This window comes from Candoia aspera, chromosome 6, assembly GCF_035149785.1.
Source record: "Candoia aspera isolate rCanAsp1 chromosome 6, rCanAsp1.hap2, whole genome shotgun sequence".
In the NCBI taxonomy this organism is placed as follows: domain Eukaryota; kingdom Metazoa; phylum Chordata; class Lepidosauria; order Squamata; family Boidae; genus Candoia; species Candoia aspera.
In genome coordinates this window covers 79,826,800-79,854,711 of record NC_086158.1, presented here as the reverse complement: position 1 = coordinate 79,854,711, position 27,912 = coordinate 79,826,800, and the positions used below count along the sequence as shown (strand labels likewise).

Here is a 27,912-nt window from a genome sequence, read left to right as displayed (position 1 = left end):
CCATGGTAGTATTCACCATTCACTTTGCTGGAAACATAAAAGCTCTCTTCTGTGGCGGGAATCGCCTCCCCAACTATGTGCCAAGTTGCGATTTGTTACTCCTTTCTGGGATTTCTGGATTCTTGGTATCACTACGAATGATAAAATATTACGAGATAGTTCTGGTTGAAGGTTATTGGGGAAGAAACAGCATTCTTCATTGGGTAATCTGACAGCAATTTGCAGCATACAGCAGCTTTTCACAACTAGAAGTTTCTATGGCTTGCTATTTGGACCAGCAGAACACTCAATCCCTGCTGATTCTGATAGATACACTTTGCCTATCGTGGAGCACAGAAATACATTCATTAGTGAAAACAGGCATCAGTTCAGTTTATGGGCAGTTGCTGTGTTGACCCCAACACAGCATTCAGCGAAATGACTCTGCTTTGCTTATATGGTGACACAAACACTGGGGGAGAGCTTTCATGTTATAAACCTTTATTTATAGATGTACAAGTATATAATTAAGAAATACAGCCTTCCTGAATATCTTTCAAGACCTACACTTTTTATTGCACATTGCTCATTCATCCCCGGCTATCTACTTAAGAAATCAAGAGCTCGGACTGTTAGGGCCTGGGGCTCCTGCTGCCATCCAAGAAGCTGATAATTTTGTCCTGGGCGGCTGAACAAGTGACCCTTCAAAATGGCTGGCATTCAAGGGATCACCGAACGCTAATCAACAGGGCTGAGGTTTCGAGCCAGCACCTCCTATCCGGGGACAGTGGAGAAGTCTCCTTGGGACTGCAGACATATGGAGTGGATTTGCCCTTCAAGGTGGCCGTCTAGGGCAGGAAAAAGGAAACCCACTAACTTCGTTTAAATCAATATCCACTTGTCAGTGCCAAAGAAATAACACAATTATCAGACCTCCCCTCATCCATCTGAGCTCTTATTTGGTACTTGGATCATTCTGAACAAGTCTTTAGATGGAAGTTTGCCAACTGTATAGAAAAAGTTTCTGGACAAAACTAACAGCAACATAAAGAAGATTCCAGTGTGAAGTAAAGATAATGCTGCTCACTTGGCATAACTAAGCCAGATTTAGCCTGATCCTGAGGGCTGATTTGCTTTGATGGTGGGAGCTAATCCATACAAGCAAAAGGACTGCTTCTTTGACTAATCAAAATCCAAGATCCCTTGCAGGAGTGGAAACATCTTGAGATTACTGCTAATTCAGGATGATGAGGTTTACTAGAATGAGGAGCATTAACTGTTACTCTGGTTGATGGCTCAGCTGTTTGAAGTAACTTCTCTTAAGGCTCTTCTGACAGCATTGTATGGACTCAAAAGACAAAAAAGTCTGGCATTTTATAGCATTTTTTTTCAAATGGAAGTTGGGCTTTACAGTCCAGTCAAGTAATAAGAATATTATTCTTTGCCTCTTTCAGTTGCTTAAATAATGGAAAGTTGCAAAACCTCTTTGGACAAAGATGGCCTGTTCTCCTGAGGAAGGTTCTCACGAGAGTCTATAAGCACTGTTGCTGCACAGCCTTTCCTTCCTCTAGATAGAAGGGCCATCCAAGTCTCAGCCAACAGAAGAGAAAGTATGTAGCTGCACCATTGCTTGGTAGGCCACGCAGCCGGAGAGTAGGTTCCTGGAAAGAAATCAGCAGTAGCATTTTGTCAAGGAAAAGCTATTTTGTAGGGTAAGAGGAAATCTGATTGGAGAGCCGGGGAAAACAGACAAGGGGCTGTCACTTGGGGGGGGGGCGGGGAAACAACCCTCTGCGTAGCAGAATGAACCCTGATTGCAAGGCAGAAAATGAAGAATCTGCAAAACATAAAAAATTAAAAGTCCACCCAGCAAAAGCAATTCTGGTGAACTCAAGACCGTTTGAGACAGTTTGTTCTCCATTCTGTAGGAAGAGCAAGCGGTCTAGCAAGAAGCCCCCAATACGCTGCAAATCCAAAACTGGGCCAAAACGTGCACGTAGAAAATATATCTATTGGGCTCAGTATTTCATATTTTAAAAAGGAAACAGTTTCAAGGTCTGTGAACTTACTTATTTCCCCCCACCCCCAAAGAAAGTCCAAGCCATTAAAAAATATAAAACGTTTGTATTGTCAGATAAGATTGCCATTGATAGAAAACATGACACTGGGCCAGAAAAGGGGTGTGGGCCTGGGCAGGGAAAGAGAGGCTAGAATTCACAGATCCTGGATTATGAAGGAAGGAGGGAGGGAGGGAAATAATTTAATTCTATCCCTGCATAGTTTACAAGTACAACATATTTACGATGGTAGGTTAAATTCTAAATAGCGTCTTCTTCCTTCTAAAATTAAATTTGTTTAATTCCTACAGCTCTTCCAGTTCCGCCCTTGCTCTCTGAAGTGACTAGTGCAATTGCAGAAGACTTTCTCCACTGCTCCTGATTTTCTGCAGACCTTGAAAGGAAACAAAAGCAATTCAACAATTGCTCCCAGGATGGCAGAATCCCGAGGAAGGGGATATTGACAACAAGAGAGGGGGGAAAAAAGACCAGCCGTCTTTTCCCTCCTTGTTTTAAGAGATGTTCAAGTCTAATGCTGGACAGAGAAAGAGAGGAGAGGGCAGTTGCGCATTGCTAATTCGCCAATGCCATTTAATTTAAAGACTCATTCTTTAAATAGAAAGTCTGTCTCCTTGGCTCAGTGTACTTCCCCCAAAGTCTTCAGGCATTTGAAGAGTCTGAGAAGAAAAACAGCAGAAGTATCAGTCTCTGGTGTATTGCAAGGGTAACAGGACCTTCACTAAGCATATACTTGCACTTTCATTGGGGAACACTACAATGGACTAGCATAACTGGAAATGCGAATCAGCAAGCTGAAACTTACCTTTTTGTCATTAAACATTAAAATAAACCTAAGAGGCAGAAGAAGGGCACCTGCGGGGTAAGGTAAAAAAAAAAGTCAAGATGGCTGTGACCGCAGTGACTGAAGCCATGGGCCCTAAACGCCTATAAAAACTGGAGGGGCTTCAATCACACAGTTGTAGGCACCATCTTGACTTTCTTGCTCCCCTTATGGGTGCCCCTGAAATAGAATATTGGTCAATGAAGACTATGACTGCAGGCAAATGCAGGAGTAAATATTCTGCAGAAAAGCTTTTCAGGTGTTCTTCAAAGGTTTCTCCCTTTATCCCAAAACACATATCAAAATTCAGAACATTATTCTTAGGAATAGAAGTGTTTTTTAAAAAAAGCCATTGGGCCTTGCCTGTAGCAGTCTCAGATATCTAGTGCCTTAAATACAGCCTGTTAAACCTCTCTACGTTTCTAAAAAATGATTGAAGTCTTTTTCTCACTAAGAAGGATAGCTATTGCTGCGATGGTTCATTTGCAATTCAAGTCAAACCTGTTCCAGAAGAAAGGGGTGTGTGTTTGTGTGTGTGTGTTTTAGCATGGAAGACCATTATGTCAAATACAGAGAGAGTTGCATCCTCTTTCTGCACCATTTTCTCAAAGTAAAACACATGCCATGGGAAGAAAAAAGAAAAGTTGTGCTATTAGAGACCAGTTAGTTATGAGCCTGGTGACACCTGATCAGTGGTCATGAATCTGGCTCAGTTCCAGCTGGGAGGGACAGATTCCAGTAGAAGGACTGCATCTCATGCTGCCTAAAATCTTGCAGGCTGTCTCTGCATTACAAGCCAAGCCAAAACACCCAATTAATAAGTGCCCCTAAACCACCATCTTAACCCCATTAACTAGTGGGGCTAACATCCTAGAGAGGCTACCATTTGGGGCTTTCAAAACCTTGTTTCACAATTCCAGTTTCTGGAACCCCCCCTGTCATGAGTAAGGATGGCGAGCAGGGGGCTCCCATCCAGACTGTCAAGCGCATGCGTAGCACTGAGGAATTGGTCAGCCATTCAAAGAGACACAGATCGGGACTGCCTTAACCCTTGGGGTTTATATGTCTGGGTTTTCCCACACTTCTTCAGTTTGTTAGGATTCCTGTTAAGTACTAGCAATAAATATTAGAGACCAGTTCCTTGTCTCAGTGTGTTTCCTGGCTGTTAGGACACCCCCAAACAATAATTGCTTCTGGTGCAGAAAATACAGTTCAAGAGCTGTGCATGTTTGGAGTAAAATGGTGGCATGTGGACATATCTTAACTAAGCTTCCTGGCTTTCCCAGTTGTGTGAACACCAAATGAGTTTGGGTTTAGAGATAGTTGCTGGAGGAACCAGCTGATCTTGGGTTCCAATGTATTATTTTTGCAGGGCTTAAAATTAATTTTTTATATTTTGATCATTGGGCCCTACGTGAATTATTTGTAGATTGGTTCACCTTAGGAAAGATTAATATTAGTAGGATGATACAATGTTTATAGATTTGTAATTGTTAAGCAATCACCCTGATGGTTCTGTTTATTATGTAATTTGGATGTTGTGAGTAGCTTTGAGGAGGATGGACCCATATTAAAGTGGCATGTAGTAAACATGAAGAGGAAGGGTGGTGATAAAGACAACAGCTTCAGGTGATAAACAATTCTAATTGGAAAACTAAAGAAGCATCACTACCCTAATGCAGTGGCTGTGGCTCTCTCACTAACACAACTGTTGTTGTTTTTTAAAACTTTACAGGCATTTATTTTAACTAGGCCTAAATGGAGCAGAAGACGTATTCATATCTTTGAAGCTCTTCTCATATCTTTGAAACTTCTTTGAAGTTTAGTATTATTTAAGTGCTTACATTTCTATGGCCAAACATCACTATCTGTAGGAAATTCTCACCATGAAAGGGACAAATCATTGCAATTCTTTGCAATCCAAAGGAAACTACATCAGATGCCACATTTTTTGCAGGCGCAGCTCCCAAGGTAGTCTAGTGGTTCCACCAGACCATGCTGAACCTGATCTCTTCTACAATTTGTAATGGCATGGTAAAATCATGTTTTCAAGCTATCTCTTGAAATGAACTATACCGTCATCTTCCAATTGTCCAATGCCAGTGGTATTAGGATTAAATCGGTTTTGACTTGAAGAGGTAAAGCAAATTGCTAAGCACGTATGGGTGAAGTGATTTGGTTGCTTAGATTGTTCTGAAGGATCACAGAACTACCACCACCAAGAGAGCATCCCGTTTAGCCACATTTGAAACAGAGTTTGCAAAACTGTGTTCCATCTTTGTACCTGCCCAGGTTTTCCATCAGATTGGGTAAGAAATACCACTGCATGAATCCGCAGCTGACTGTCCTTTTGGCTCTTGCTACTCTAGTTTTAGCTGAAGTCACTGATGCTGAAAAGCTTTTTCAGTGAATGCTTCTAAGAAGACGATCACTAACAACTGTGTAACAAGCCCATCAGCTTCCCAATTATTCTGCTTTGCACCAGAATTAACAATGCTCTAAGAAACAGAAGGAACATGCAGCAGTGTTTGCAGAGAGGGGGAGGCTGGTCAAAATCAGCAAGATGGCAGACAAAGCATCACAAAGCAAGCTCTGCCCCTTTTGTATGTGCGGACAATGCACCCAGAAAAGGGGTGGGCCTTGCATCGGAACGCTCTATCTGCCATCTTGCTGATTTTGACCAGCCTCTTCCATCTACAGACACTGCTGAGAACATGAAAAGAGCAAATATATGAGTTAAGCTGAATGTCCTGGCAAATGGATGATTGATCAAGGGCACAACAGCATCAAGAGGAACCAGTGAGCATAGGAGTTCATACACTGGGTAGGCTGTTTCACAATTGGTTTGATTTTGTCTTAACCTAATAGGCAAATGGGGCCAGTGAATAAAAAAATGGGTTTTAGGCAGTAAGCCACTGAAACTATGATTTATATTGGCTTCCATAAGGTGTGGTTTAGCATGAGGTGTAGATAGAGGCATTTAGTTTGTAATTTCTTCACTTATTCTCAGTTTGGTTTTGTACCCAAATCATTTATGAAACTAATTCAGAGAGATGCAAAGCAAAAGCTGCTAAGAATGGAGAGGAAACAAACTAAGAATTGGTCAAACAAGGGATTTTTTTTTTGCCTGCAAGTCTGACACTTGCTTGTTCCGCAAACCCTGTTAAACTAACCATGATTTAGCAAAAAACATGAACCTAGCTTTGGATTCTAGATTGTGTTTGAAAATCAGTATTCTTGAACCCAACCTCTGGGGTCCCAGAAACAGAAATCACCAGCTCTTACTTAGGTCTCTGTGGACTTTTTCTGCAACAGCTATCCATGCATTGATGCCTGAACTTCAGAAAGTCTGGTACAGCTGGGTGTGCCCATCTTCTGTGCTCTCTGATACAGATCTGAATCTCCAAAGTAACGTGCCCGGTAAAGTAAGCCCTCCTCTGTAAAAGAAAGCCAAATCACTAAAGCGACAGTACAGACAGCTGCAACTTTTCACTTCAGCTTGTATTGTGTTTTCCAATATACTTGGTGGATTTCACTGGAGAGAGGATACGCTGACCTCCTTTTGTCACATGCCATCTTGAGCAGGGAGCTGCAAGGGAGTCGCCAAAAATATTTATCTATGGCTAAACCCTGCCTCAGACGTTGTAATTACAGTTTACCTTCAGAAGAATTTCTAAAGGAGGTGAGCGCAAAGATGGAAAGTTTGGGAACTATTGTTCCCCTTGGATCTTTTAAACTTGGATATGCCTCTAAGTTCGGGAAACCAGGACAACAAAGTTAGTGCAGATCGTAAAGATCAATAAGGCTGTGCAAAGCATTTGAAAGGAGCACTCTGCAAGACATGTTAGCACTAGTCAAACATCCTTCCTTGAAGCATAAATACAGTTATATCCCCTGGAAGCTCGTGTGGCTCTTTGCAGGGTCTGTTTGTACATGTGTGCACACACCAATGACACTTGAGCTGCAACAGCTAAATTGTCAAATGCACCTAACTTCATGTTTAACTATCAATAACCCCTTTCCAACACCTCTGCGAGGCCCAGTTTACAGGGGTGGGATATAAATCTAATAATAAATAAATAACCACAGTAACAATACAGAACTTCTTGAGGTACAGCATACAGAAGAGCCACACTGCCTTGACTGTGCATTTTTCTCTCTGGGTAACATCTTAAAGCCAAGCTACTCACTCTGCTGTTTTTCTTTCCAACAGTTATTTCTGAGGTTTGCAATATAATCATCTTCCACGCTCCTCTCTACATTTTTAAGATTTGTGCCTGTATATTCTTCTGCAAAGCTGTCAGCTACGTAGTAAGATACTTTCAAATGCTCGGTTGTTCTTTTTAATACATGGCCAACCGACCTGGAGGAAATGAGGACAAAAACAATGGTCAGTATCACCACCACCACCACCACCACCAAAAAAGGAAAATCCATTTGAATAAGGAGACTGAAAATCCCAGCCCAGCCCCACCCCAGCCAAAAGCAAACTGTGATATGTATGGGGGCCTACCAAAGTCTTCCTTTATCCTCTGCCTCCCTGCTCCTGCAACAACAGGGTGGCAGTCAGGCCCTTTCTGGATAATCAAGATAGCTTATTCATAAACTGGGTTAACATAGATTATCCACAGGCAGAAACAATGTAAAGCTTTAAGGGCATGTGGTTTATAGCTACTTCTAGGGAAGGGGAAATTTAATGAGGGTGGAATGAACGTAACTGTAGATACTAGCGAACACAAGCTTCTGAGAAAGAGTAACAAATGTGATCTGGAATGGAGGAAGGAGACTGCCTCAACAATCTCTCCATTATCTCCATGGTTTGTTCCTGGAACCCTATCTGGTCACCTCTTTCCAACACCCTTGCCCACTACTGATATCCCACAGACCTTCAGCAACCATCTTGAGTTTGGACCTTTGGTGTGCAAGCTGAAGCATGTCACCAGTGTAATAGTATATGAAAACGACCTTGGGAGACGGGGGTGGGGGAGATGCTGCCTAGGGAATGATCAGATAAGAGAGGGCATATCCCATAGCTGCATAATGGAAAGAGGAAGAAACTCAGAAAGGAACCTCCCTAACTTATCAGGCTGTAAAAAGAGACGGCAGGAGATTTGAACTTTCAGACTTGCAAGATTCTGTAAGTGTAGCCTTACAATAAAGTAGAACTAGCTCATCTGGCTGTGTTTCCTGTCTGGTCTACATGGGAAGGCTGACACCAGTTAGGAAAGCTCTGAATTAATCTACTGCAGGAGTTCAGAACTAAACTCCTGCTTCTGTTACATCCACTTGGTTTCCTATGGCCGAAGCAACATGGGGCCCGTTTCTCTTATGCTGGGCAACCCAAAAGAAACAGCTTATGCTAACTTGAAAAGAATTGGAGCTCTCCTTATTACTTTGGAAAGAGGGAAAAAAATCTGTTCCTTTCCATGCTACAGGGCTAGATTAAAGTAATCTGCTGAGAGGACTCCTTCTCTTACTGAAAATATTCTGTAATACTCATTTTTCAGAATGTCTAAAGGCCTTTCCCCAAGTTTCTCAGCACTTGGCATGAGGAATGAGTTGTTCTTAAAAGCTGCACCTACGTTCAATAAGCACTTTTATTTTAATGCATTGAAGACTATGTATAAGCCCTTTGGGATAGAAATGATGGTCTAATTAGTCTTTCAAACCACTAATTGCTTTGTCTTAATTCTCTCCGAGTTTGTGCCCTGTGCATTTAGCAATGCAAATTATTCATTCTCTTTGTTTCACACCAGGAACCTTGTTTTTATGCACAGCTAGAGCCACAACGTCTGGTTTCCACCTGTCAGTATCCTGAGTGCAGAACTCATTTCAGAAGAAAAGAAGAGCAAGTACCTAATCCTCATTGTTACAGAAAAATGTCAAGATGGTGGTTGAGCTGGAAGTTGCAAGATACTTGTTCTCAAGGAAGGCATATCTATCACTCTACATTCTGCATAGTTCCATCTGTTTGTTTTACTCTTATCCCGCCTAATTTCAAGATGTTTAGAGTACCTTTTCTGATGGAGGAGTTCCTTGAGTCTACTTTCTAGATATTTACATAGAAACAGTGCTTTCAGCTTTTAACAACAGGCAGCAATCCACTGCTCTCAGATTCCTATTCCAGCCTAGCCTGTCCAATCTCATCCCATCCTACCCTCTCATACTTTATCCTCAACTCTGCAGAGATGGCACTGTCTCAAACAAACTGCTGCTATTTCCTCCTAGCCTGAGTAAGATAAGCATTCAGAAGCTTTTTTATAAAACAAAACTGTATTTGTTCTTTAAAATCACACTTCTGCATCACATATGGAAGTGCCAGAGATTCCTTCTATACATAGTGAGATTTCTAGAAACTGAATTTTGTTTTTTCCTCTGCAACAGACACTTAATCTCTGGTTCGCTGCCTATGTGTATATGTTCATACCCGTCTCCCCTATTTATGCCATCCAGAATGAAATACTTTTTAAGTTCCTTGGCCTTGTGTCAGAAGATGACCTCTTAACCCAAGATAGACATACAGTCAAGCACCATGCACATGAATTGGAGACAAATATTAAGTCCAATTCAGCAAGGTTTTCCACCTTGATGGGTTTGTTTACATGGGTGATAATCTAAACAAGGATTAAACCTATCACTTAATGGCTGAACTCCAGCCTTTTTAGCAGCAATACATTTTCCTCTGCCAAGACAGTTGGCAAGCTCAGATTCTTCCAACAACCCTTGTCTGCTGCAAAGAGAGAGCTGATAAACCAGCATTGCCCCCTGCTGGCTATCTATATACATTGGTCTATTATCATTGCTATATTTAGCGACAGATGGTTAGTGCAATGCATTTATAGTATATTCAGTTGTTCAGGTAGTGGATGAGACTGCTGTCAAAACGTTTGGTACTTGGTTGATGCTGCTAATTTATTTGCAATGAGCCAGTGGACTCAATCCATTTGGTTTCCCTTTTGAGTCTCTAATGAGGAAAGAGATGTAGCCTGAAAAGAGGGAAGGTACCTCCTGAATCTCAGGAACTGGAGGACGTCTGTATCTAAAGACGAAGAGAAATACCCTGGCTTCTTCCAGAGTATGACATGGAAAGCTACCAAAAGCTTCTATCAAGGCTGCAGTCTTGCACAAGGGCCTATACAGTCATGCCATCAGTTGATAAAAATCTATGGAAGATCACAGCAAGATGTTGCTATGAAAAAAAGCTGGAGGAGGAGGGAGCTTCAAAGAACGAAAGAACACACACACACTCAGTTTTTAAAAGTTGCATTTAAAAAATTTTCAAATTTAAAATCCTTTACTCCAGTTGTTCAAATTTTAAAAACAAAAATGCACTTCCGTCTGGTGAAATATTTCTTTTTATGGATTTCTGGACAAAATTGATTGGGATAGTCAGCTTTCAGTTTGGAGGATTACATTCATAAGTTCAGTATTTCTTAAATGCTGATTGGTTGACTCAGTGCTTTGAGAATGGAGTTCAGCTTTGGAATTCAACATTTAAGAAATGCAAAACTTAAGAAATTTGAAATCCAAACTGAAAGATGACTATCCTAATTTGGTTCAAAAATCCTCAAAAACAATACTTCATCAGAAAAATGTGCAATTTCAATGTTAAAATCTGAACACCTAGCATAAAGGTTGTCAAACTTGACTATTTAAAAGTGCCAGTCTGAATGTGTACCTTATAATCCTTCCCCCACCCACCAAATTTCACCTTTAGAATGGCACCACATATGGGAAGTTCACACCTATCACCTCCCAAGTGTGTGGAATTCTTGTCCAGTCCACATTTCCTAAAATACAGTTAAGCATGCAGGCAACCTAAAGTGCAACACAACATACAAGACTTATACACTCCTTTATGTCCTATCAGTGGTAAGCTGTTTTACCAGCAGGCCACTTGGAATGCAAGGGGAAGACCAAAACCTATCAGCCAAAGGATGGAGGCCTCCTCCAGTCCATGGGCAAAAGTGCCCACATTTCCTTCCCTTCTGGCTGATTCAATGCCAGACTGGAGAAGGATCCAAAGGAAAATCCTGCAGTCAGATTATGCCCCAAGGCTCCAGCTGCCAATTCATCACTGAAAAATGATAGCGTGGAAAGGGTGGAAAAACACCCACAGTCTAAATATCCAAAAATCTTGTCCTCACAGAACAAGGAGCACTCTTTCTAGGCATATCTCCTACTCTAACCTTCATCAATCCTGTATCATCAGTCCATCAGTAAAACTGGCAATTGCACAACAGCAGCTTTCCCTCCTGCCAGACTTAAATAAAACCACCTAAAACCCTTCATATAATAAGGAAGAAGCCCATCCTTACAAAAGCTCCACATTTTTTTCTTTTCCTTTTTCCTTTTTGGACAATCTTCATGAATATAGTCCAGCTTCCCTGGTATCATAAACACTGATTGGCACGAACTTTCCTAGAATTTGGGGAGTTGTTTTTCCTGCCATATATGGAAACTCCAGGGATATAATTTGGGGCATGTACCCTACCCAGGAGCTGTATCCTCTTCTGTCATTATCACCTCAAAATTTAGAATAGAGCTGCTAGAAAAGTTCCAAACTGAAGATTTCCTGACTCAGAAAATGACAGCCAAAAGGGATCCATCTAATAACATCAATATCCATCTACTTGCGCAGTCAATCTGCGGAGGGTTTCAGAAGCCACAAAATGCTTCTTTGTGAAATAGCACCCTTTACGAGAGATGATATGCTGGGTCAGGTTTCAGTTACGGGATTCCTATTCCCATAGATTGTGAAGCCCTACAATTTACATGTAAAAGTTTACCACGTAAATGACTGGATGTTTTAAGTAATTTTATCCCAGCAGGCACGACGTTAAACCAAGAAAGACAAAAAGAGAGAGAAAACCAATTGGTGGTAAACATATGCTTTGTTCTTAAGTCTTTCCCATAAACCCTACTGCCCAGGCTAACTGTGTAGACAAGAGTAATGGCCACTAACGGTCTGTGACTCAAACTGTAAGGTGGACTGGAGACCATCATCTGGCTGAGGGCAGACACAATGATGAGAATGAGGATAGGCATCAGCTGGACAAACAGCCCAAGGCCACCCTGGGGAGAAAGAAGGGAAGATATCAGTGCATTTGCATCCTCCAAACCACTTACCATTGACCACTTTGGTTCAAATCTTGCAACTTTGATCTCTTTGAGAAAAGGAGTGTTCTCACAAAGAGATCATGTGTTGGCTCAGTAGCCTACAATGTCCTTTTTTACTTATGGCTTTTGGGTATGTGAATTCGGTCAAATTTGATTTAGTCAATACTGCATGGTTAGTCAAACCATGGCTTAGCATGGTATATGAAGACTAGCTTCTGAAAGGTCATATAGTTTCATACTACTTCAGCAAGCACTCAAAGTACTCTGCATGTACTGGCTGTGTCTGTATTTCACACTAAGCCATGACTTGTTTTAACCATGATTAACTGATCCCTCTGGAAAAAACTTGGAGGAGGTGCAAGAGACTTCATGGTTAGTCCCATTTCCTCCTTGTCTGGTTTGTCTCGTCTGGTCTCCTTGTCAGAAAAACAGAATGATCTGGGAATGGACCAGATGCTATGCGTATCTCTAATGAACAATCTTCTGCTAGAAATGCAGTGCTGGGTTCCACCCACAACATTTGACTTATATTATGAATGGGTATGACTAGGACGGCGGGAGTCAAGTCTTGTCTAATGCCCCTACAGAGTCTGTGGCAGAAGTCAATACTGAACAAATGACATTCTGCTTCATAGCTTTTATTTTCTGGAGGATGAGTCCAGTAATAGATACCAGTCAGAATGACACCATGCTAACTCCAATACCAGAGGCGGTATGTTCCTCAATACCAGGTGCTAAGGAAGATGAGTGGAAAGGCATTACTGCACTCTTTTCTTTTCGTAGATTTCCACAGGCAACTCATGGGCACCCTACGTGCTGGGAGAAGATCTTTGCAACAAAACACAGATCATTTTCAAAACACATTTTCAAAGACACTCAGCACAATGCTTTAGAAAACACAATAATGCGGTTACTTTAGCATAAGGCAGGAGTCGTACTCACACGTGTCTAAATAGCAATGAAAACTCAAGGGGCAGAACTGGCTTTCCAAAAGCCACAGTCAACTAAAAAGCAAAAACTTAGTATCCTCCTGCACTTCTGGATTAAAAGGTAAAGGTTTCCCTTGACGTTAAGTCCAGTCGTGTCCGACTCTAGGGGGCGGTGCTCATCTCCGTTTCAAAGCCGAAGAGCCGGCGTTTGTCCGTAGACACTTCCGTGGTCATGTGGCCAGCATGACTACACGGAACGCCGTTACCTGCCCGCTGAAGCGGTACCTATTAATCTACTCACACCAATAAGGACATGAGGAATACAGCAAAATGTAATTTGACTGAAACAGATCTATGCATGTTCTGAAATATTTTAATTTCTCCCTCTGGCTTGCTTCAACTTACATCGCCTTGATGTTCTCGTCTGTCTTGCCGCTGGTGGTAGGTATATCGCATCCTGCCATTACTATACACATGTACATTACCTATGAGTGAAAGAGATTTGTTAAGAATGGTTGAAGACTGCCTATCAGCCAACTATCATAAAGAGAAGCTGCTAATTGTCCCTCATTTAAAGTTAAGTTTAACTGGGTGCTTTCAACTGAACACAATCCAGTAAGTTGTCTGCAAATTGTGGATGTTGTAGCCAACAAGCTGAGGAAGGACAGAATGGAACAATAGTAACTGTAGTGATAACAAAGGCAGACTGGGTTCTTGAGGCAGGGGGAAGCTTAATTGGACCTTGACTTTATAAAATGCTTAACACTCAGTTCCTGGCCATGAAGCATGGAAGTCAAATTCCACTACAATCACCAAGATTAAAGCCTTAGCACCATTTGATTATATTTTCCGCTCTCCAAGAAGGCTCTCAGTATCAGTTGTAAGCCTTTTGTCCAGGGAATTAAGTGGTGGTAAATGGTGGTAAAACTTATGAAGTCCAATGACTTTTATAGCCCTTTCCCCTCTCTCTCCCCCACCTGCTCCACCATCTGGCTGTTAAGACAAGCAGCCCCAGATGGTTGCTCTGGGCCCCCCAACTCCTTTGGCCAAAGGGTGCTGATTCCCAGGGGGTTAATCTCACGCGGTTCTCCCTGGCGTTCCCTCCAGGTAGGCTCCACCACTCTCGGAGGCTTTCTGTTGTAGACCGAGATGCTGCAATCCCAGCGTCTTCTTCCTTTGGGCTCTCTATTAAAGGTGGAGCCTGCCAGGGAGACTCAGGTAAGTATGCCTCCCATCCTCTCAGGAAGCAGCTTCCTCACTTCTTGAAAACCTACAGACTTAGTCACTGAGTTTTATTCTTTTTCTTTTCCCTTAGCTGCTGATGCTCTCTCCCATTTCTTGCCACTTGGACCCTGATCTACACATCTCCTCCTTGACCCCTGCTGCACTGAAACACCAATAGGACAGACAGAACTTGGTAACACAAAGTTTTAATTGGTGAGTTGAGACAACCCTGCTCCTGGAAATTTCTCCCACTCAGTTAGTAATCTACCCATGAATCTCTTGCAATTCTGTTGCTATAGAAGTGTTCACATTTTAATGGACATTTAGTGCTTTCAACAGCCAAGCTAAGGCATGCTGTGCAAGCTATAAATGCTTAGGAGGGAGCATAGCAACCTGCTGGGGATTGCAAGTGGAAGCCCACAAAAAGTTATCAATCGGTTAGATGGCCATAAACCTGGAAAGCGGAAAGTCAAAGAGTATTATCTGGGCACTGGGCTTAGTTCTCAAGGTGATTCTAAAGCTAAAATCAGCACACAGCCAGAAGCTTATGGACACATGCAACTCATGAGTTGCCAGCAATTTTGATTATAAAAATGCTCAAGAAGGTTGGAGCTCAAAAAATGCAATGCATGTTTGTGGATGCTTAGAAAGTTGAGCATGAGTCTACACTGCTGTTCAACAAGTATTCCTTTGTGGTTCAGTATTGTGATTTGGGGGGAAATGGAAAAATCATTGTCATGTACCACTTGACAGAGTGGAACTTTTTCTCTGTGACAGTGTTGCTAAAAGCTCAAGTATTGAATCTCAGTACAAAACTTGAGAGTTGTTCACCAATATCAAAATAGGACATTTGCATCCTGGCTTAGATTCCACATAATAGTAAACTTTGAAAAGACAACTGAGTTTTTTCTTCTGTTATTTCCATTTAGCTGTAATCAGAAGCATTAGCAAATTGTTCCAAACAACTCAAGCAAACAAGCAAGCTAAGCTACATGCTAAAAGAAGGCAACTGGACTCCACCACACAACCAGAATTCCAGCCAATTTTACCCAAAGAAAAATGCACTCTGGATCCCAATGATGATGATCACCCAACCTCTTAGGTGGGCTTTGGAGAAAGCTATCTCCATGCACATGTCTTAAAGGTCCATAGTTCAAGATAGAAAGTCAGCAAGTTTCTGACTGAACTGAAGCCTTGATAGTGAAGAATGGAACATTCCTTCCCCATAGGAAAGCATAGAACTCACCTAGCAGGAATCCTTTTCTGTCTAGAACTCCATTTTCTGCTATAATGTATAACTATGCAACAGCATCACTGCTAGCCTGAAGCCACTTAGATCAGGTTACATCTATAAATAAACTTGGCAGTCTTCATTTCTCAAAGGCTGGACCCGAGGAAAAGAAAATAACTTTAAAATACCTCTCTTTTCCAAATGCATTACTGTCATGAATCTTGACCTATGGACCCAGCAAATTCTATTTCTGATAACCAACTGTTCTAGCAATATTGTTACTGGTCTAGCATGTGAAACCTATTAGAAAAATTCATAGCATTTTAGGCCTAGATCAACTTTCCCCACCTGGGCAAACTTTTGGAGGGGCTGGATTATAACTCCTATCATGTCCAGCTGGAAGTCCCATGGGCTGGTTGGTGGTAGATGACAGGACGCACGATATACATTTATTTATTAAATGTATTACCAATTTTTTATTATAATTTTAAAGAAGGAATAGTTCAAAGGGTGCCATAACAAGGAAGGCTGGCCTAGGTCTTTCAATGAACACTGATCCTTCTGGCATGATCTTGCTGTACTTGAAGTCATACTTCCATTTTGGTATGAGAAATAGGAGAAAAGCCAGTTCAGAAGCATCCCCTTTCCTTTACAGCAGTGTTTCTCAACCTGGGCAACTTTAAGCGGTATGGACTTCAACTCCCAGTTCCCCAGCCAGCATGCTGGCTGGGGAATTCTGGGAGTTGAAGTCCATACCGCTTAAAGTTGCCCAGGTTGAGAAACACTGCTTTACAGCCTTCCTTTTGCCAACCAGACTTAAAATTCAAGACTTACTAGAGGGAAAACCACCACCAAAGAACATATTGAAGATATCTTCTGGGGAAATATCAGCCTCAAAGCCTCGGTTGAAGTCTGCAGAGCCATGTCGCGTGGAGCTGACTTTTGCATCTCCAAACTGGTCATACTGCTTCCTTTTCTCTGGATTGCTCAGTACTGCATATGCATTCCCAATGGCTAAAATGTAAGAAAGAAGGAAATTGTCATATTCATTCCCCTGGCAACAGCTAATGTGTAACAGTGATTACAAGGGAACAAATTGGGAAATGTCCAGCATCTCCCACCTTACATTCAAATCCAACATAATCTCTTTCAGCCTGTGACCTCCAGCACTCTGAAGATGTTAATGCAGACTATCCTAGAGGGCTACAGTAGCCTTTCTCAACTTTTTGACCCTGGAAAAACCCTTGAAATATTTTTCAGGCCTGGGGGGACCCCTGCACATTCAGGCTCAAATATAGGCCAAAAGTTACAAAATTATTATATTTGTTTCATGTGTAGGCCTGTATATACACATTAACAGTGTTCTTAAACTAAAAATAAAGAATGAAGCTTATCTCTTTAATGTGAAGTCACCCAAATTTGAAATATTTTTTTAAATAAATCGTGATCTCCCAAGGAACCCCTAGTGACCTCTCATGGAACCCTAGGGTTCCAGGGAACCCTGGCTGAGAATCCCTTGGCTACAGGAAAGATTACTGATACATTTACATGACATGCCTTGAGAACCTAGGAAACCATCTGAATAACAAATAACAACCACCACATCTTTCTGTTTCCCATCCTTACTCTGAAAGCTCACTTAAACTTCTCGCAATAAAAGGTATTTCCAAGAGAAAAGTAGAGGAAAGAAAGACTAGATCTTCTGGGCTACATTTTGGAGCTGTATTCAAATGTTCATTTTGTCACATGACCACTGCACTTATGTGATTAGAAGTGCACAGCTTTACTGCTTTCATATTGGTTAACAATACTGCAGATTATGAGCAGGCTCTGGTTATTTTCAGACTACAAGTATGGATTGGGGGTCTGAAACATTCCTGCAAGCTCTTGCCACGGGGCATACTGTTAAAGCTGAGGCCCAGACATCTGGGAAGTATGCTGTCTGAAGTGGTCCTGCCAGTATCTTATACATTATATAAAACTGTATTCCAAAATGAATGCTAGTCAAAAGTGGAACCTTACCATTTCTTATCTTTTCTTATTACACGTGAGCTTGCCTTCAGTGAATCTTCAAAAAGGCAGCACCTCAGAAACTAAATGAAACACAGCCAGAAACAGACCCTGGACTGGATCAATCCTTGGGAATTAAGTCAGTCATATGGGAGAAAAGAAAAACCCTTTCAAACTGATTTCAATGAGATCTTAGTGTGATCAATGAAGATTCACACCAATCCCTTACATTTTATTATAGCTTCCCTTTTTGATTCTTCCTTTCCCTTCCTTCAGTTTCTACTGGCCTTTCAATTTGGTTAAGTCACTATGATTTATTTAATAAAGTGAATATTCTTCTTTGGAAAAATTATTCTAGAAAATATCTTCATGCTGGAATAACTAGAAATGCAAGTGAACAGGAAACAGCTGCGGAATACAGTAAATCACAAGAATTGTGATGCAACAGAAATGAACTCAGGGTGAATAAAACGTCTGCAATTACCTGAGGTGCAGAGGCTATCCTCAAGATTACTATTATTATGGAAAAATACCACCCCCAAGTCCCAATCCATCTCTGTAATCATGTGTTGGTGGTTTTTTTGCTTTGATTGCAGGTTCATTGCTAATATAAATTATATTTATTTTCCCCTATATCTGACATTTTTATTCCTCAAATTAATTTTTCCCCTTTACAGGGAACAGTCCTTATCTTGAGTTCCTATCCATAGTTCTCAGATGTTTGGACTTAAGCTTCCATGATTAAGCTCTAGGCCAGTGTTTCTTAACCATGGCAACTTGAAGATGTGTGGACTTCAACTCCCAGAATTCCCCAGCCAGCAAGGAAGTCTGCACATCTTAAAGCTGCCAAGGTTGAGAAACACTGCTCCAGCAACAATACTGACAGTCCCACAGCATTATAACAAAGCATGAGTACAAGAGGAATAAATCTGCAATAGGTTATACCCACAAAAGTTAGAAACAATCCACATGAAAAATGCCAGGGACTAGGTACCTGTGTAGAAGAAATTCTAGGTAATACTTAAGCTCAAAGAACAAAAGTATCTTTAAGAAACATGTCCAAATTCAGTGCATACTCATCTCATGTTTGGTCTAGAAGGTTTCAATGGTGCAGTAAGACTTTTTAATTTTGTTTGTCTTTCAATAATCAGGGCTATGGTTTTACTGGAAAGCAATTCTAAAAGGGAACAGAAGCCTGAAACTTCAAAATACAATGTGCTAAAAATGTAAATGCTGGAATTTCCAGCTTTGATCAAAGCTAGGTATATTCTTAGGTAAAGGTAAAGGTTTCCCTTGACGTAAAGTCCAGTCGTGTCCGACTCTAGGGGGCGGTGCTCATCTCCGTTTCAAAGCCTTGGAGCCGGCGTTGTCCATAGGACACTTCCGGGTCATGTGGCCAGCATGACTCACGGAACGCCGTTACCTTCCCGCCGAAGCGGTACCAATTAATCTACTCACATTTGCATGTTTTCGAACTGCTTGGTGTGCAGAAGCTGGGACGAGCAACGGGAGCTCACCCATTCTTGTTATTTATTAACAATACAGCTATTCTTTAAAAACATGTGCTGAAACCATCTACGTGCAGAATTTGGTTTACATGGGTTTACTTTGCAAAGGTAAGAAGCATGATTAATTCAAGCAAGGTCTAAACATAAAATAACACCATTATCAGCTGTCACTGCAAAATGGAACATTAAAGGATCAACTGACATCAGTGACTGAAAAATATTAACCAAGGCATTTCCAGAGAGAGAATGCTGAACACTTGGTGGGTTAACAAGAGAAATAAAATGTGCTTAAAGATAAACTCCTGGAAGATGGTCCAGTTAAGGAGGCTAAAGTGTTATTTAGCTCATGCATCATAGTTGTGACATGCCAATCTTGGAAAAGCCTTCAATAAACATAATAATATAAAGTCTACAAGTGAAGAAACCTGTGTAGTGTTAGTTTTGTGTGAGATGCTTTGTGGATGTCTGGACGAGGACAGTTTTAATCTGATTCCAACACATTAGGCCTAAGTTTAAAACCTGACAAAGAATAGACAAGTACAGTGCTGTGTTCCGAATCCCGATACAACTTTCCAATTTTATGCTGCAATTAAGCCTTCAGCATTATTATTCAAGAAATAGTAGTTTCAGGTTTGAAAAAAATCCCTTTGAACTATATTTTGCTCAGTTGACAAACTGAAATAGAAACATTCAGTTTTAAAGCTGTGTTTGAATTCAATTACTATATTAATTTCTAGTTGCAATCTAGGGCACTAATTAAGTGTGAAGACCACAGAGGGATCATTTTAGCATCTTAATGTTTAGGCATAATCTTAACTGTCCCAGCAAAATCAACAGGGTTTGCACCATAATCCCAAGTGTAACTTTTCAGCCTCCACTTGTGTTCAGGATACGTTCAGAGTGATTGACACTTTCTGACAAGTATGTTCAGGGTCCCATACTTGAACATATAAATGCAGCTAAGACTGTAGTCTTACAGAGTGTTCTTATGTCACCTCTTTAGAAGTAAGAAATATCAATTGCAATGGAGCTTACCCATGGAGAAGTGGGTATCAAATTGCAGTCTTCATGTGCCAGCCTTTAGCACAGAACTGAAACTTTTAATCAGTTGGGCATATGTTTCTTTTCAGCACTTAGTTAAGTCCAACTCTTTGTTTAATTTATTTATGCACCAAATTACTAGGGATTGCAATAAATACCACCAACACATTCATATGCTATGTATCTCCCACTGCTACCCTGGGTTGCAGCAGCTATAAAATGTGGTTGAGAAGTCTCTGTATCAAATGCGTAAAATGAGTAAGTTAGTCTCATGTATATTTATTTTACAAATTAATTTTTACTTGATGTTTTAAAGCATTTAGCACAGCAAGGGGCAATTTATTATACCCTTTCCACTTCCTTTTTAATGATTAAAAACCAACCAGAGCCCTCTTTGGTGGATTTCTGTCACTAAAAGGTACAATTTTCAGAGTACGAAGACATCATTCTTGAAAAAAAAAGGGTATTTTACCTTTAAATGCCTCTGTGGCCCCTGGTGCATGATTTTTATCAGGATGAAATTTCAGGGCTAATTTCCGATAGGACTTTTTCAGATCCTCATCTGAGGCATCCCTACTCACACCCAGAATTTCATAGTAGTCTTTACACTGTTTCACCCTAAAAAAGGAAGGGACAATCAGACAAAACACCTCACCTGAGAGAGATAATCTATTTACAATTTAATTTTCTATTTCTCCTGAATTAAAATTCATACTAATACAGTCCCTTCCTTTCCTTTCCTTTCCTTTCCTTTCCTTGATGTTGCTGTTTATTCGTTCAGTCCCTTCCGACTCTGTGACTTCATGGACCAGCCCACGCCAGAGCTTCCTGTCGGTCATCGCTACCCCCAGCTCCCCCATGGTTGAGTCTGCCACCTCTAAGATATCATCCATCCATCTTGCCCTTGGTCAGCCCCTCTTCCTTGATAGAACCCAAAATATTAATTGCTGCTGTGATTCTTAACCATGGCATGCATTTTCATTTCTTTCCAGGCACAGGTTAAATCAACCAATGTACTTTTATCCTTTTTTTTCTCCATGTAAAGCTTGTGCTTTATCTATCTGCACAAATTTTGAATGCTCTTAGTCCCTAGACCCATGTCCTCAAATTGACACAACTTCTAAAGATCAGACTCCACCCTGTGAAAACGCTGCCCCCAAGTGGCCCAAAGCTGCATTACTTTAAAGAAAAAAACGGGAACTACACTTAAACAGAAGTGTGTGGGGGGAATAACCCCTTAGACCAGCGTTTCTCCACCTCGGCAACTTTAAGATGTGTGGACTTCAACACAAGGCTGACTGGGGAATTCTGGGCATTGAAGTCCACACATCTTAAAGTTGCTGAGGTGGAGAAACACTGCTTTAGACATAAAAAAATTGCTTTGAAATCCAGAACACTAAAAATAGTATCTTATATTATAAAAGAACACTAAAAATAATATCTTATATAAAAGTTGTGTATCTTTCCACTTCAAGCCACATTAATTGTACTTTAACAAGCATATTATACAAAGCCAAACAAACCATTTACAAGGAATGAAAACTTAACCAGCTGGTCTTTATCCATATTGACAGCTCCTACCTCAATACAGACAGACAGACATCCTCCAGAGGCCTTCTGAAACCCTTCTCCCTTCCCCAGAGACTGCGGACTGCTGCTATCAATCAACACAAGATTGCAGCCGCATCCCACATCTTCCAACTATGGCTGACAAATTACTCTGGGATTGTAACTGTGGCCTGGTGGTCAGAATCTTAGCTAGGGCTTACCTCTTCACAGCATCCACTTGATCCTGAGTGTAGCCTTTGCAGATGTCACCCCCGGCTTCTCCATTAGCAGAAGCAAAATCCTCGCTCCTTTTTCGGCAGCTGGGTTTGGTGGACTCCTTGGGCTGGGAATGGTCACTGGCTGACTGTTTGATCTTGGTGAGGGAGTCCAACAGCGCTGAAAGGGAAAAGGTACAGCATTGATCCCCTGGTTCCATTCTTGCAAACTGATGTTTGTTTGTTTTTCACAGTCACTGCCAAATGTTCTCATTTCACACCTCCAATACACTTTTTGCTGGGCTTCCTCCATTTCCAGTAAAATCAGGCTGGCTGAGTTACTACTGCTCTGATACCCAAACAGAAAAAAATGTCACTTAATACACATCGTCTATCGACAAATCTTTCCATTACAACCAATCCGCCATCCCTTAAGCTTTTGTTTGGGTTCATCCAGAACGCTCCAGCAGTTTCTCCTTTCTTTTTGGAGCAGCAAGTGTAAAACTGTGCGTGATATAATGGGCAGATTTCAAAATTTCTTGCAAATTATTAGAAACTCAAAACTGAAAGATTGCTTTCTGATACCGTAGAATACCCCTAGAATTTCCCTTGTTTGTATTAGATCCAATACAGTATTTTCAGAATACTTATTCCTTTATATTCTTGATTGGCCCTCAATTACTAGGACTGAAATTCTCAGCAAGTTTTTATAGCACTTAATCATGGCAGCTAACTGAATAATTTCTGTGAATTGAGGATTTAGGGCATTGTTTAGGGCATCATTTATTTTAGACTGGTGGCCACAGGATGCCACCTTATCTCCAATGCTATTTAATGCCCATATGAAACTGCTGGAAGCAGTCATTAAGCGATCTGGAGCACACTGTCATAAGAATGCTCTATTTCTCCCTTCTACAGGCAGTCCTCAAGTTACAATGGCAATTGGGACCAGAATTTCTGTTGTTAAGTGATATGGCTGTAAAGTGCAATGACACCTGACCACATCGCTTAGCAATGGCAATCCCAGCAATCCCCGTTGCTGTTGTTAACTGAATCCCACCAGTTGTTAGCCAATGACCCACCCAGATCCAAGCTATTCCCAGCTTGGTCCTTCCCAGTGCCGAGCCTTGGTTCTTCAAAGGTAAGGGACTGCCTCCCCTTCAGTTCCCCCCAACTGCCTATTCCCCCCCATATCTCTGCCCTTTTGGCCACCCTGCACCCTGCCTTGCGGGGCAACAAGTAGCCCCAGACCCGCGGGGCTCCAGGGCTGCTTGCCTCGCTGCAGCACAGGGGCTTCTTGGCATGCCACGGCTCTGGGCTGCAAGAAGCCCCTGAGCTGAGTGCAGTGTGCAGCTGCAGCCACCCTGGGAAGCCCCAGCCACCCCAGCCCAGCCCCTTAGCACCAAGCCCCAGCTGCCCTGGCCACCCTGCTCTCCGAGGCCCCTGCTGCCCAGCACTCCGCCATCTTCTTGCTCCTGCTGCTGACCAAACACACCCACCCTGGCCCTTTGCAAGGCAGCTGCTGGCCATGCAAGTCCTTCTTCTGCAGGTCTCACACCACGCACGGCCTCAGGAAGAAAGCCTTGCACAGCCAGCAGCTGCCTTGCAAAGGGCCAAGCTAGGAGTGCTTGGTCAGCAGCAGGAGCAAGAAGATGGCGAAGGTGAGCTCGGGTGACGGAGTGCAGGGCGGCAGGGGCCTCGGAATGCAGGGGGCCAAAAGGGCAGAGATGGGGGGGAAATAGGCAGGTGGGGGGAGTTGAAGCAACCCTATGGTCATAAGCGCAGGTGAGCTGCCAAGTGCCTGAATTCTGATCACATGACTGTGGGGGTGCTGCAATGGCTGTAATTTTGGGGACCGGGCATAAGTACCAGTCATTCAGCGCCACCATAACTTGAAATGGTCACTGAACGAATGGTTGTAACTTGAAGACTACTTGTTTATGGATCAGAAGAGGCCATGCAGATTGGAGGCCAGTGTCTGATGGGCTGGATGAGGGCTAATAAGGTGAACTTGGCAAGATACACATTTTCCCTCCTTTTTGGAACATCACCTGTTGCCATTCTAGGAAAGGGATAACTGGACTCGGTGAGTCATTAATGCTTTAATTGCTGTTATGTACTGTAGGTGGGACTACCCTTAAGTATGGTCTAGAAGTTACAATTAGTGCGATGTGAAATAGCACGCGTACCGGTTCATCAAATTTAGCCACTGCCACGAACATGTCTCCTGACAGTAGTGCACTGTCTGTTGCTTTGGAAACTGCCAGGCTTCAAGTTTTGATATTAATCAGTACAGTCTTAAATAACTAGAAATCAGGATACCTGAGAAGATGCCTTGGCCCATGGAAATCTGTCCAAGCACTGTGATCGTTACCTCAGGCAATCCTGGTTGTGCCAGATTCTACAGGCTTTTCTTACATCAATAATTGGAAATAGCATTTAAAAAAGTTCAAATTCACCGGCTGGTTCTGAGGATGACTGAGATGCACAATGCAGGAGTTTCCATGTCCTTAGAAAGTGACTCAGTCCTAAAACTTCTTGCAATAAGGTATTATGCAAGGGATTAATCACTGTGTTACATCTCTCTGTACTACCTGTTATCTTCCAAAGGTTTCAACACTGATTTTGTTTATTCGGATAAGATATAATTATACCTTTAAAGCATAAAAACATCTTATGAAAACTTTCATGATGTTTCATAGCTGTTTTGCCCAACTGAGCAATTTTCAGTTAGGAAAGAAATCAACATAAAAATGAACATTTTAAAAATTAATCAAGTTTTTAAAACATGCTAGAAAGCAGCAATAATAGTTGTAGTAATAGGAATCTGAGGCAGAACAGCAGCATATCCTTATGACATCCAGGGCATCCTCAGTTAAAATTCATTTCAATGAGCTATTGTCTTTTCTTTTTTTTTTGGAGACTAGAGCTCTCCTAAATTTCTAGAAATAAAATATTTTCTTCCAAAGAATCAGCATGAAACCCTCAACTGCCACATCCTATCATCGTTATGCCATGAACATACACAAAGAGGAAACAACAATTTACCATGTCTTCCCAGTTTGTTTATACCCTAAACATTCTGTGTAAAATTTGTAAATGCACATAATTCCACAGGTATGAGCCTTCTTACATAATTGTAAGTAGAAAGGGAACACAAGTATCATGAAGGATTTTCACCAAATCACCCCCCTTTGGTTAAGTATTTAAAGGGACTAAATAAGGTACAAGAGGAAAGAAAAAAGTGCTATCAGACTGAAAGTAGAAGGATCATATATTCAAAATTAAATCTGTCTGATCCCTAACTGGCTAGGATTATTTGTTGGAAACAGAAGCCTTAGTGTGTGTTTTTTTAAAGAGTTGTAATAGCCCAATCTAACTGCTCTCACAAAAGCCACTAGACCGAAAAGCATTCATATATCAGCCCATGTGGGACCCAAGTTTTAGTCCATCCTTAACCACAGAAGCTCACTGACTGATTTGGGCCAGTTGCTCTCTTGCTGCCAAACCTATCTCACAGAGTGTACCACCTGGAGCTCCTGAATTAAAGGCAGAATATAAACCTAACAACAACAACAACAACAAAAGAATAAATATCCAGAGTAAGCTCTTTTTCTAGAGGCACTTATCACTATCTTTCTTGAGGCATCTGAGAAGTTGAAAGGCAGCATTTATAAAGTGCATTTATATATTTTGTGATATAATGGCATTTGGTTTAAACAAAGGTTTAATTATAAAATGTTTTAAAAATTAAAAGGCTACCACAATATTTGTTTCTATTATAGCTGTTAATCAGAGTCATGTAAGTGTGCTTTCAACGTTATGACAGAAAGGAAGTTAGAGTACTAAGGATTTAGTTCTCTAAATCTCTAAACAAGGACTTCTCTAAACAAGGACTCTTTAGTTGCAACTGTGTTGCAGAGCTCCAAGAAGTCAGTGGACAGTGAACAATTAAGCAGAAATGTCAAAGAAAATGGGGAAAAGGGAAGATGAGACAGAAACTGTGCTACCAGACGAACTGCATGGAGGACTGAGGCAGTGAAGTAAAAGACTGATTGGAAGGAAGCAGGACATTAGAACATCTATTACAACCTTGGACCACAAGAATGTGCTTATTTGAAATCTACCTATTTTCAGAAGTCTAGGCAGCTTACAAATGGAAGATTGAAATATTTCAGCATCCTTCAAATTGTCTCTGGGAAGCACACAAGCAGTAGCTCCCTACAATGTCTCTTAACACCATGTACTCAGAAGTATACTGTTTGGGATACAGAAGGTCCAATTATGCTGAATGGTGTTGCTGGTTCCAGCACTTCCCCGGTGGAATGAAAAAAAGAGACTCAGGTGAGGGAGGGAGAGATTACAGCAATGAAGGCCAAGCAGGACCAGGCAACTGAGCACAAGGTTTTGGATCCCAGGTCCCATTAGCCCACCTAGCTGGGGGCAGCATCTAGCCAATCTTGGCTAACCTTAGAACATTTGCAGAGTTGGGACAAGTCTGCTTGGATAGGAGACCAGGAAAACATCTGTGGGCCACAGTGGGATATTTAAAAAATACGCAGGAGAAGGGAACAGGAAACGGTTTCCAAACTGTGACCAAGAAAATCACAGGGATGCATCCACCAGGGATCAAACCCAACTGGAGGGGGTCTTCCCTTGACTGCTGCCCACCCAGTTGCCCCAGCCAATGCCCAGGACGCCCAGAGCTGTAGTCCAAGTCATCTGAAAGGCTCCAGGAAACCAAGACCGAGGCTAAAGAGAGCCACGAGCGGCCACAGCTCTGCAGCGGATCTAGGGAAGGGGCAGGAAAGGTAGGTCACAGACCCCCAGCAGGGAAGGACAAGGAGAGAGAGAGAAGCATCCTAAACCGCGCCTAGCCCAAACCGGGAAAAAAGCCCGAAGATGGCGGGGAGGAGGAGGAGGAGAACGTACACGGGTCGGCGGTGGGGAACCCGCATTTGGGGGCAAAGGGAAAGACTACAAGGGCCATTCCTATGGCTCAGGTGCGGGGTTGCCCCCTTCACCCTCGGCGCAATGGTCGCTGGGAATTGTAGTCTCTCAGCCCGGCTTAGGAAGGTCGACCGTCGTGCTCTCTTCGTGCACGACACAAACCCCACTTTCCCAGTCGGTTTCCCGTTTTCCCCTGCGTCAGCCGTGAAGCTTCCCTTGAAGACTCCCTTCACAACTTGGATTTCTCTTTCACAGCGAGATCGGGGGACTTCAAGTCCCAGGGTACCTCACGCCACCACAGCTTCTGCGCACGCGCAATGCGGGTGAGAGGTCAGACCGGCTACCACAGGCCTCGGCCATCCAGGCCTCCCCCCTCCCTGAGTCCCGCTCACCGCGGACCCGCTGAGACGGGTACAGCCGCTGTGCCTTCTCCAAGAAACGGCGGGCCTTCTCAGTCTGATTGGCCTTGATTGCGGCTACCGCGATACCAATACAACGCTCCGCTTCGTCCCTGTTGGATTCCATGGTGGCGGTAGCGGTGGAAGGCGCCGGCGCACGATGATGCGGTCATAGCGTCCCCTGCTGGAATCTCCCTAATTGTGCGGGCGGCAAACTCTACCGTATTGCTTGGGATAGCCGCTCCACAGGATATATGATATATCTAATGGCCTGGCAGTGCAAAGATGGTATCTGCGGCTGAGGGGAACGGATACGTCTGGCTCTGAAGTAGCAGAAAAACTGCGTTGCTAACCTCCGTGTTGGTCTGCGGGGGAGAAGGAAAAGTCGGAAGGAAAGCCACTAAGAAATCTTCAACAGGATTAAACGTAGCATTGTCCTTTCTGGGACGTATTAGAGGTGCATGCAATCTAGTAGCAGCTCTCCTGGAATGCGTTAGACCTGTGTTCCCCAACTGTAGCAACTTGAAGATGTGTGGAGTTGAAGTCCACACATCTTCAAGTTGCTACAGTTGAGGAACACTGCATTAGACCAGTGTTTCTCAATCTTGCCAACTCTAAGATGTGTGGACTTCAACTCCCAGAATTCCCCAGTCAGCATGCTGGGGAAGTCCACACATCTTAGAATTGCCGAGATTGAGAAACAGTTCGTTAGGCAACATCTTTGTATTCTGATGGAATATGTAATCCCACCCATCTGGGCTGTTAGTGGTCCTCTCTACAATGAGCAATCCAAAGTCTGTGGATATTAATCAACCTATCTTGACATTTTAAGTCAATATCAAAGTTACAGTTTCTATCCCT

The 27,912-nt window shown here is 42.3% G+C and overlaps 1 protein-coding gene and 1 long non-coding RNA gene across 4 annotated transcripts; one reads left to right on the top strand and one right to left on the bottom strand.

Annotated features, from left to right (window-relative positions):
* On the bottom strand, positions 1-27,229 carry DNAJB12 (DnaJ heat shock protein family (Hsp40) member B12). 3 transcript variants are annotated; one of them, XM_063307504.1, is made up of 9 exons: positions 27,046-27,229; positions 21,710-21,884; positions 20,413-20,558; positions 16,216-16,395; positions 13,332-13,411; positions 11,843-11,952; positions 7,068-7,240; positions 6,163-6,314; positions 1-131 (listed from the first exon to the last, which is right to left on the bottom strand). In XM_063307504.1, exons 1-8 carry the CDS (start codon positions 27,176-27,178, stop codon positions 6,193-6,195), a joined length of 1,119 nt encoding a protein of 372 aa, XP_063163574.1. In that variant the 5' UTR covers positions 27,179-27,229; the 3' UTR covers positions 1-131; positions 6,163-6,192. The 3 variants fall into 3 exon arrangements, with proteins under 3 accessions (XP_063163574.1, XP_063163572.1, XP_063163573.1); XM_063307502.1 differs by lacking the exon at positions 1-131 and adding an exon at positions 464-2,713; XM_063307503.1 differs by lacking the exon at positions 1-131 and adding an exon at positions 464-2,430.
* Positions 13,745-15,339, top strand: LOC134500295 (uncharacterized). The gene is made up of 3 exons (XR_010068231.1): positions 13,745-14,144; positions 14,242-14,363; positions 15,080-15,339. It is a non-coding gene; the product is annotated as an uncharacterized LOC134500295 (long non-coding RNA).
* Positions 27,230-27,912: the final 683 nt, after the last annotated feature.